General features: G+C 37.9%; 1 protein-coding gene across 1 annotated transcript in view; it reads left to right on the top strand.

Annotated features, from left to right (window-relative positions):
* Positions 1 to 997: 997 nt before the first annotated feature.
* Positions 998 to 11,108, top strand: part of PKP2 (plakophilin 2) — a 34,790-nt gene continuing 24,679 nt past the window's right edge. The window contains exons 1-3 of the mRNA XM_026868385.1: positions 998 to 1,111; positions 3,630 to 4,324; positions 9,051 to 9,189. Coding sequence (XP_026724186.1) covers positions 1,043 to 1,111; positions 3,630 to 4,324; positions 9,051 to 9,189 — 903 coding nt within the window. The 5' untranslated portion in view covers positions 998 to 1,042. The remainder of the gene's footprint in view (positions 1,112 to 3,629; positions 4,325 to 9,050; positions 9,190 to 11,108) is intronic.

Genomic DNA, 11,108 nt, shown 5'->3' with positions numbered 1-11,108 from the left:
TTTCAGTGAAAAAGAAGCATCCTGAAGTTTCTGATTGCTTTGTTTGTTTTTAATTAAAAGAAGAATACAGTTTTAATGAAAGAAATAATCACAATGCTCTGTTCTATTTTTCCAAGCTGGGTCATGGAAAAAAGAATCAGGGCAAATACACTGTGGATCTTCTACATTATTTGTAAAATTAGTGAACCTTTCAGGTGTGGATTTAAAGTGTCATTAAAGAACCCTACTTTACAACATCGTATGCCAACGTGTCTCCATCAGCCATAGAATTTGTGGACTCTGTGCTTTGGGTGAAGCGTTGAGATTAGTGAAGCATTACTTGCTCCAATATACTATCATTAAACTAGTACCTAAGGGAGAAGAAACATCAGCGGTTGAGGTAGACCGCTATGAAATAAACAGTCTATACTCAGTGTATGCTATTTGTTTACAGTGGTACATTGTGAAAATTGCATCTCTAGGGTGCACAGTAACAGAGGTATACAGATCAGTCCATGTTTCTCATCTACAGATGCAATATTTTAATTTCTTGTGTACTGTGCATGTTATAGTCAGCCTCTGATGTAAACCATGCATATATATTCAAAGTGGTTACAGTGGAAAATAAGTGTTTTCAGTAGCTGTTCAGTGATATCATTTCTCAGTACTTGATCATCTGTCATTATTTAGGATATGTAAAATATCAGCTTGCTTTGTTAAAACATTTTTCATTAAATAGCTGCATGAACAGCAAAACTTCTAAAAGTTAAAAATATGTTTTAAGTAATATAAATAGGAAACTGAAAAAATGGCTTGTGTCCTCAGAAAACTTAGCTTAGCCATGTTTTGAATGTGATACACCGAATGCAAACATCTTTCCATCATTTCCCTGCCTGATTTTCATCTTATATATATTAATGGCAGTGAAGACTGGGACTTCTCCCTAGTACTGTAAATCATCCTTTATAACAATATCAGGTTTTGTTCAAATCTTACTAATATTAAGTCTTTGGTTACAGGCAGTTTGCACCGTGCATCCAGTGTTCCAGAGCGTGTCTATAACATGGGGATTACTGAAAATGATTTTGCACCAAGAACTCCCTATGGTTTCTCCTATTACCTGTCAAACCAGGTGAGAAAAAGAAGACAGCAAATAGAAATAAATAGGTCACACAGATCGTTTATTCATTTTGTTACCACAAAGAATAGCACGTAGATGGTGTTTCAGGTTTGCTTCCTTGCTTGTTTGCTTTTTAAAGCCTGATTTATAGAAAATCAGGTTTTTACAACAGAGTTTTATTAGTTTCCCCCCTTTCCACTGACTTCTGAGCCACTTTTGCAGTCCTGTGGGGTGTGTGACAAGTGGAATCAGGGTAGAAAATGAAAAATAGTATTAACACCCCACTAAGGCTAAGACTGTGACAAGTCAGATCTTTATCTGTCCCACCAGGCAGCAGGTCAGTCAGCAATAGCTCAAAGCAGCCGGAGGCCATGCTGCTGCTCACCCAGTCGAACAGTTGGAGGTTGCTAGACGTCGTCCAGCAATCCTGCAGGGTAACAAATGACATGGGTAGGAGCTGGGAATGTGGTGAAAGAGGTTAGGGAATTAAGCTTCCAAAACCATAGGAAAATAGATTGCTTTAGTTTCATGAGAACAGATAGAGTGTTCCTTATCATTTAAAACAATCCTGTTGTAACTTGTTTTACTGTTACAGGAATTTCAGTAGTAGAGTCCTTGAAATACAATGGTGTTTCTAAACTAATTATGAATTCACTTGTTATTTTGACCAGCTTTTCTTGTGTTCATGGCCTGAATGCTAAGTTAAGTAATTGGTTTTCTGCAGGGTTTGTGACACAGCTCATAACTGGTATGAACGTATTTGAGGGAGCAACCATATGACTTGGAAGTCAACATGTAGCTCAGTAGCAACACTCTGTGTGACCAGCATTAGTAAACTGAAAGCAATTCAGCTTGAGAACAGAAATGTTTATTTAATAAATAACTGTGTGCGGAGAGGCCAATTCTTTCTTGATTTTAGATTACTCAAGAATGGCTTATTGCCATTAAAGGAAATAGCCCAGATTCTGGTCAGTTAATAAAGCAGTTCTGGCTCTGTATGGGGAGAGTTAGAACCATTTTGTTTTCTGTCCTCCTATCCTCTGTACTCACCTTTCATCCAGTTCATAATATTTGATGTGAATCCCTTCTTTCTAGAAGAGAGCAACAAGAGAAAAACTGAAGATTACATAGGAACCACAAGAAAATACTACAGTTTTCCAAGCAGGGGAAAAAACAAAAATAAAAAAATAAAAATAGAGGCTATTTGTGCTGTGTGAAAGCCAGAAAAAGCCACAAAGTCTAGTATTTCACAAAACATTTTCTTATCCCCAAACAAAAGATAAAGATATCCTTGCATAGTTTCTGTAGAATAAACAGAATCCAATGATCTTTGCCTCAGCCTACGAGTTTCAGCAAACTTTACTCCTTTTGTGAGTAAGATTTCACCCTTGAAAACTCCTCAGTGGTGAAATTAAGGGATTTCAGTTGCAACTATCTGCTAAGCACTGTTCCTTCAATTAATAACTTGTTTAAGCTTCTCAGTTTACCTTAAAAATGCCTTTAATATTACAAAACTTCAATACAACATGGAACTGAAATATACGGAGCTTTGATTTATGGCTAGATGCCACTATTCTTACTGATTTTTTAAAAAATTGGGCTATGATGCCTCCATTTCAAAACCAGATAGTCTTCCAAACTGATTTATTTCTGGAAGGTCTTGAATAGAGTATGATGTCCAATTTAGAGCATAAGAAAAACGTAGAAAAATTGAAGAGGTCCCAAATGGCACTTAAACAGTAAGAATATTGAAGACACATTCTACAAAGAAAGGTTGAAAGAAGTGGGGGTGTTGAGTTTATAAAAGATAAAATTATAAAGCAAGATGATGATCCATTACTGTCCATGCCCATTAGGGACAGGGAAAGAAAAATCATCTTAAGTTGCAACTGTAAAGTTAGGGAAACCATTGAGATGGTGAAATGGTCATTTTGGTTTTCTTAGAATGTTATGTAATCTCCTTCATTTTAAGAGGTTATGCAAACAGGGAGGGGATTATTTCTTTTTATTAGATCCTACCACAAAGTGAACAGGAGGGCTAAATAACCTTATATTAATGAGGTTAATAGCAATATACAGACACTTTAGTGTATTATTTTAATATCCAACTGATTAATTTTCTTCTGTCTATTGGACAGTCTTGAATATAATTTTAGTAGCAGATGTGGGTGTTAATTCTCAAGGAGTTTCAAACTGGAACTAAAATCTCTGTTAACAAGCAGACTGTTCGCTACCAGACATAATTGACTTACGCACCTTTTCTGACTTAATGACAGAAGACTAGATGCTTAGACTTTGCCTCCTAGTACTTAGACCATACTTCTTGGTGCCTTAATTGGGCAGATACAAAAAAGTATTGCAGAATCCCATTTAATACACAATTTTGGTAATGTTCTCATTTTGTTTTCTGATTCTGATAGCAGACCTTAGAATTTTTGTCTTTTACTTTTTTGGGTTTGATTTCTTTACTATTAATCCTAAATGCTGTGATTTTACTGTGACTCCTATTCTTTTGTGCACCCTTGAACAGGTGGCCTCACCCTCCTCTTATACAAATGGCTGGGGAATGAGGATTACTTACAAGACAATGGAAGAGAGAGCTCAAAGGCAGCCTCTGAAGAGACTAGAAGTTTCACCCCAGCGAAGTCCTGAAAGATTGGCATATGTGTCCAATGATTTTCACTATGATGGGGGGTTTTCAACTGGATTCTCCATGAGGCATGGAGATAGCAGGAGATCCAGTGGGACTGTCCCACCAAGATATGCTCAGTCTGAGATTGCTGGCTACACTCTTCGTGACTCAGTGAACAGGGGACGCTCCTTTAAGAGATACTCCCACATGGCAGCTATTAATGATGCCATCCTTGATGGGGTCTACCCCAGCTCCACTGTACCTCTGTACCATCAAGCAGGCAACAGTCGCAGTATGACTAACCTTTTGGAGAAAGAGAACTACCTGGTCTCAGGCAGTGCAATGGGACAGGTGAGATCACCCATTGCTTCCCATCTGGGGTCTCAGAACAGACAATCTTTAAGGCCCAGCCAGTACCAAACTACTTTCAGAAGCACACAGACCAGGAGAGAAGCTTCCCAGCCAGCTTCAATAGCCAGTGTCACTGCAGAAACAGATGGGAAGAGGATGCCATTGACAGCTGCTGTGGCAGCAGCAGGGAGAAATGGTTTCGTGCAGAGTGAACAGGTCACCGTCAATGGATCTCAGCTAGGGTAAGCACAATGCAGGATCTGCTTTGGTTCTGGGGTGTCGCAGCCGCAAGGAACCTGTTAGTTTAAAAAGAGAAAGTAAACTGACAGCTTGGGGTTCAGAAGCCACCACAGTGTAAGAAATGTCAGTGCAGAGGATGCAGAAAGTAAATTTGCTGTTAAAAATCCACTTCCAGTGCAACAGAGGAAAGGCAGAAAAATTGTATGTAAATGCTGCAGGACCCACACCTCCTGCTCAAGTTTAGGACCCCTTCTTCCAAGAGTTAATCCATTTTATAAAGAGACATGAAGTAGTCATACAACCAAAGTCTCAACACACAGTAATGCATTGGCAGATTTTGTGCTCATATGAGACCAGATGATTCAAGCACTGGTTCTCATGAGAACAGGCCAGAAATCTACCAGTGAAGCAGCTTTTGGCAGATTGACAATTTCCAGTTAAAAATCCTTCATGGTTTCAAGGAAACATTTAGTTTTGATAAACTGGTTAAAACACAGGCAAAAACTTCTCTTAGCTTTGTAGCACCATCCATCCCTAGAACAAACATAAACTCCTGAATCTCAGGACCCCAGAGCCTCTCGCTACCATGAGATCCTACATGCTCTGAGGACACTATCTTAATTTGAAGCCCTGTTAGCTCCATGTCAGAAATTCCCAAAGCTACCCCCCCAGACTTCAGGAAAATTGTTAAATTCCCTTACAGAGAAGATTTCAGAGTGTCTAAATCTGTTCCATTTTCAAAAGAGAATATTTATCAGTTCTGAAGTTCCCCTCAGGAGTGAACATTTGTTTCATTTTAGAATAATTCTGAATGTTTCCAGAGTCTTAAGAGCTCTGAACAGAGCAAACCACTCTGTAAACAGATGGTTACTTGCACTGTTTACTGTGGTTTCTGTTGTTTCATGGTCGAAATAGGATCCCAAGGTTTCTTATATAAGTTAATCATGGTGTGATTTACAACAGTGTTATTAAGAAACAACTTTCCATAACTGTGTAGCTGTTAAGTTCATTTTTTTCAAAGGCCATCTTTTTTCTTTTTCTAAATTTGCTACTGTGTAAAATGAGGCATCATCTGATACCACTGCTACATACAGATCAGGTATTTTCTGTCATCAACTACATGTTGTGTGTTATGTCTTGGTTTACAAACGTATATGATCTTGTGCCCACATGTGATCTGGATGGAAATTTTCACCTTTGAGTGATGTAGGAGTTAAAACATCTGGTATTAATGATGTGACTTAAGTATTCAGTCTTTACAGCAAGTAAGTCTAGAAAAAATAGCTGAGAGATAACAACAGCTAAAAATTTGGGAGGAGTCATGTTGAAAATGGGTACCTGGGAGGACTTTCTCAGAAAGACAATTTACAGAGGCATATATCTCATTGACTTGATAGTTTACTTCACTTTAAGCACATTCATGAGTGCATTTCTGAGCTATGGCCAGCAATTTTGATATTTTAATTTTGTGTAGGAGCAATTTTGGTTCTTCTTTTGCAGGTGCAGACACTGGAGTCTGGTTGTCTGCCTGCACAAACATCAACCAAAGTGTTTTTCATACCTACAGATTTAAACATCTATCTTCAGTCATTGTGCATGCGGCTTGCCTGAGACTATGCTGAACTCAGGTGGAAGATTTGTGACCTAATGGAAATCTTTTTGACAGCATAATTCCCTAGGTGCCAGTTTTTAAGTTTAGCTTTTCCTGGAAATTAGAGAAGAAAACAATTGGAAGTGCTGTGAAAGCCTCTAAAGTTCTGTGGCAGAAATTTACAGATTTCATTTATCTCTAATATATATATATATATATATATATATATATATAGCTAGTAGTATATATCTCAAAAATGTTATAATCTGACAATTAAGGTGAAGTCAGAACTTGTCAAATCATTGTCTGTTTAACAACCATTGCCTGAATGTCCATTTGTTTGTTGTCATTGCACATGCTAATGAGCCACATGGCTATTAAGTTTGCCTGTAAATGTTTTGAGAGTAGGATAGAATCATCACATCAAAGTCTATTTTCACAAGAGTTAGGGTGCTACAACTTTATGAATACCATTGAGGGCTAAAGATTATATTGCATGCTTTATTACTGTCAGATAAAACATTAGTGAATGTTGTATTTATCAAATGAAGAGCAATCCTAGTATGGCAGCGTATAACAGGTGAGAAAGATTTTGACTGCTGCACATGAAGTATCAGTCATGAAGGGATAACTGGTGAATGGTGGGCTGCTCTCAGTCTTAATGCAGATCTACACACCCAGCACTTAGAAATTTTGTCTCTGGCCTCTGGCTGTGCATGTGTTTATCTCAGCCTGGCAGTGACAGCTGATGGACCTTTACTACTCTGGGACATCCTTGGCATCCTGAGGCTGAGTTCCCACAAAGGTTCTCTGGTATCCCTTAAGGGATCAGCTCATGACCTTGGGAAGTGCATGGATAGAGTCCTTCTCTGCTGCTAGTCGCTGAAGTGACTCACAGTTTAATACATCGGAGATGTCTGCCACCTGTAGAAGGTGACTGGATTGGATCAAAGGGCACCAAAGTTCTTGCAGTGACTAACAGGCAGGTAGGCATGCTCACACGTGCACATATATAACATGGTCACAAACCCCTTGTTGATTTAAGAAACCAGACTAAAAGCTAGTCTTGAAAAGCCTGTTTTTCTGTTCCACTTAGAGTAAGAATAAATATGATCTGGCTTTGTTCCATTACTCATTGTCCAAGATCTTAAGTAGCTTTCTGATCAGTACATCCAACTTACAGTTTAGAGTAACTTAGTAGCTACTTTGTTTTCAATCCAGGTTGAAGTAAACTCTGAAAATCTGGAAGCTGTAAGCATTGCCCATCCAGAGCCCAGGGCACTAGAGATAGTAACCACAGTTCTGTCTAATTTCACTTTGATTTAACCTTTCCGTTGACATCCTCAACACACTGTCCATTTCGTCTTTGTCTTGCACAAGTATGCCTCAGCACCCACAGATGCAGCATATTTGCTCAATAACTCAGAGGAGGGGAGAAGACAAGAAATAACAATGATTTATACCAAAGTAAAACACAAAGGCAGGTGGAAACCTCAGGGTAGTAGAGTCTAATTTTATTTGCAACAGGTGCATCAAAATTGTTCTTCATTTCCTTGCTGTCCTTGCAGACATACTAATTGTCTTTTGCCTTAACAAAAGCAAGCAGCAGATGTTGATTTATAGTGTAGCTGACAGGAAGAATTCCAACAAAATCCATTTTTGTCTCAAAGTTCGTGAGTTCATCATGGATATTTTGGGGGAAAGAGTTTGATTTCAGCGCATTCATAGCAAGGTTCCCTGTGAGAAATCTGCCTGATATCTTCCTGGTTTGTCTATCTTGCCCTTCCACAGCCCATTCTGGGCAAGCCTGGACTTCCAGCCTCTTTCACTCCTGCTAGTCCATTATTGAGACCATCTCAGAGCTGAAGAACTGAGTTACTGCTGGTGCAGTCCACAAACACATGCTTTACAAATGTTTCTTTGCTCAGTATAAAACCATTTCATATTTCATTTTTCTGAACATTGTTTATTATTTAATATTTCTGCTTAGTTAAAAGAAAAAAAAATCAAAATTTCAATTTAAGCCAATTTATTTCCTAGATGCCTATTTTAACGTAAAAGATCATTGTGCCAAAATTTCTAATATTAGATGAACTTACTGAGAAGATTATCAAGTAAAACATTCTATTCTGGTACCTCTGAAGTAGGGATTTACTGCCAATGACTGTTTGTTTCATTGTGGTTCATGGATTGCCCACTCATCCCTGTCTGGCCAGCCTGGGATCTGGTTCTACAAAATCATTTGATCTAAAAAAGAAAGAATACTCATGTTTTGGTTTTTTTTCCTCCCATTTTTTTTTTCCTCCCATTTTTTTTTCCCTCCCATTTTTTTTCTCTAGGTGGAAAATATTTGAAATAAAAAGTAAATAAGGCTGAAGAACATAACCACCTGTCCCAGAGCTAATGTACCTGATTGTGCTGTGTATTGTTTTATGTTCCATTTACTGGGGGGGGGGAAGTGTCTGTGACCTTTCTTTCCAATTTTTATATGGTTGTCAACACAGTTACCATTCAAGCAAACATGCTGGAAGTTGGGAGGAAAATGGCCGTGGATGTTTTTAATCCTACCACAGGCAATGTATATACTTGATTTAATGAGTGGTGGTTTTGTTTTGACCCACCTGAAAAAAGGCTTTGCCCATCTATTTCAAGCTAGAACAACTGTAAGCTTGAAAAACCCAGATCCTGAGTCCTGCGTATGTGTAGTCAGGGAAAGAAACTGAAGAGAGGCATGAAAACAAATATAAAAAAGCAATCATCACATTATGGAGAAAAACATCAAGGTATCTTCATGATCAGTAAAAGACGCTCTGCTTTGGTTATGGCCTTCTTCAGATCTTTGTCCTTCATCCACTGATGTTTCCATTTTTTTTTTATAATTTGAAGCATGACTTGCTTTGTCCAGAATGTCTCATTTTTGCAACACTTCCATTTATGATTTTTTCTTCCCTTGGAATATTAGTATTTCTTAAACCTTTTATAGTATTTTCTGCTACTGGAAAGGGAATAATTTTCTAAGAAAAGCTAAAATTACTTGAAAGGTATGAAAATCCTGGTATTATAAGAAATTTCACAGGCTAAATGATGATTTTTCTGTAGTCTTGTTTTGCTGTATTTCCTCTGTCTATACTTTCAAGGAGCCCAGAAGGGGAAATGACTCTGGAACGTGCAGTGAGCATACTGAAGAGTGAAAATACACAATCCATGCCTAGGATTCTTGCTGCAGTGACTTTCATACAGCATGAGTGCTTCCAGAAAGCAGATGCCAGAAGAAAAGTAAGTAATTATTTTTATGTCAATTACAATCAGGTAGCTTTCTCTACTGTATGACACTGTGTGCCAACGTGAAAAAAAAAAAAAAAAGACACTCCGAGAAACCTTGCTTTGTTTTGCAATATGTTCAGTATTATTCATACATAATCTCAGCCTTAACTCCATATAGGTGTACACGCAGTCCAGTTCAGAGACAGACAAACATCAGTTAGTCCTTTGGTAGTTTTAACTTGCTTCACGGTAGATCAAAGTCTGTTTCGGGAAAAAAAAACACCAGTACAATTAAGAGCCTTAACTTGAGTCCAAGGACAAAGCTCCAGAACTGAATCTTTGAAGGTGGTTTATTATTCAGATCTCTCTCAGGCATCTTCCTGGAAAAACAAGTGTATAAGTAAAAGAGTTCAAATTGGAGCAGTCAGCCTGAAGCCACCTTCTATTTTCCTGTCAATCCCACATATCATAGCTGAGTTTTTCTGTTTGGTGCCCATCAGACTTGTTCACATTGGCACTGTCTTGTTTCCCTTTTTAGCCTTGCAGTCTGCATTCCTTTTCTTTCTCTCCCGATGGTTTGTTCCCTGATACTTGATAGTCTGTGGGTCTAGTGGCTTTTCTTTTTTTTTTTTTGTGAGCTTGTGGTCTTACAGTATTTTGGTGAATTTTGTTTACTGACAAAAATTTTAAAAGACCAATCAATAGCTTTTGTACATTCTCTCTACACATTAGGTCGAAATAACACCACTTCTTTTACAAGGGCTATAAATCCCTTAAAATTACCAACAGAAAGTCTGCATAAATGTTTTTAAAAACCAACCAGCTACAGTATTGGTGTCAAAAGGCTTATCTTTCTGCTGTAATAACATAGGTCGATGTGCCTTCAACATGCTCTATGCTCCACTTACCTCAGGATACATATTTCTGTATTTCATTCTACTAGCATCTAGAAGATTGCTGAATGAATGCAGGGGGAATCAGGTCAACAGTGCAGTAGCAAGAAACTGCCTTTTGTACAACTGAATCAGAGGAAAGGCAGGCAGGCAGTGTAGTTTGCCAGGGCATGAAGAGCAGAAGGCTTTGTTATGTTTCATTTCTTCATGTTGCCAACACCTGTTGGTTGTATTGAATTCTTTTTATCATTAAACTCTGGGCTACTCAAAACAGTTGTATCCCATTTCTAAGTCTTTCACATGCTGTTGATTCTACACAAGGGTGAGTTTGTCCACAAAACCATATGGCATTTTGAGATGCTGGTGGAAACCATCTTCAATTGTACATGAATGTAAAGTTTTTTCTATAGAAAACTGATTCCGAAATGAGCCAAGGCTTGCTTATGCCACATCACAGCTCATACGGGATTCATCATTTGCCACAACATGTAAAACTTGGAAACTATTTGTTTCCGTACAGCTGCTGTAAAGTAACATCTTAATTCTTCATTCATTTGGGGCCAAAACCTCATTTCCTAAAGAATTAGACACTGAAGAGTAGTCTTTGTTAAATGTGGGTGGTTCAGTAGTTAACTAGCTTACAATATTTAATGGTCTACATTTTGAAGTTTACTAGTTTACTATTTTTTTCTCAGTATGCCACAGATAAGAAGTACTACATATAATGTATTCTTATTTAATGCACTTTCAATACATGCTGGCTGCTGAGAAAAAAAAACAAACTTGGCACATCCAGAAATCCCAAAGCAGTTTATAAATGTTCTAGAGTTAAGTCTCAAATATCCAATTCACCAACATGGAAGCTAAAATACAGAGGAATGAAATGTCTTGTCAGAGAGTACAAATCTGCAGCAAAGCTGGAAGAGATTTAGTTTCATTCTCTTACATTAATTATTAAAATATGATGCCTCCCTTAGTTGTGGATTTTAACTATGCCTCATATGAAAGCCCAGAAGTTAACAGTCATGTCCAAATGGT

Source organism: Athene cunicularia (genome assembly GCF_003259725.1).
Source record: "Athene cunicularia isolate RWA chromosome 1 unlocalized genomic scaffold, athCun1 chr1_part2, whole genome shotgun sequence".
Lineage (NCBI taxonomy): Eukaryota > Metazoa > Chordata > Aves > Strigiformes > Strigidae > Athene > Athene cunicularia.
The sequence above is the reverse complement of the archived record's forward strand: the minus strand, read 5'-3'. Positions and strand labels throughout refer to the sequence as shown.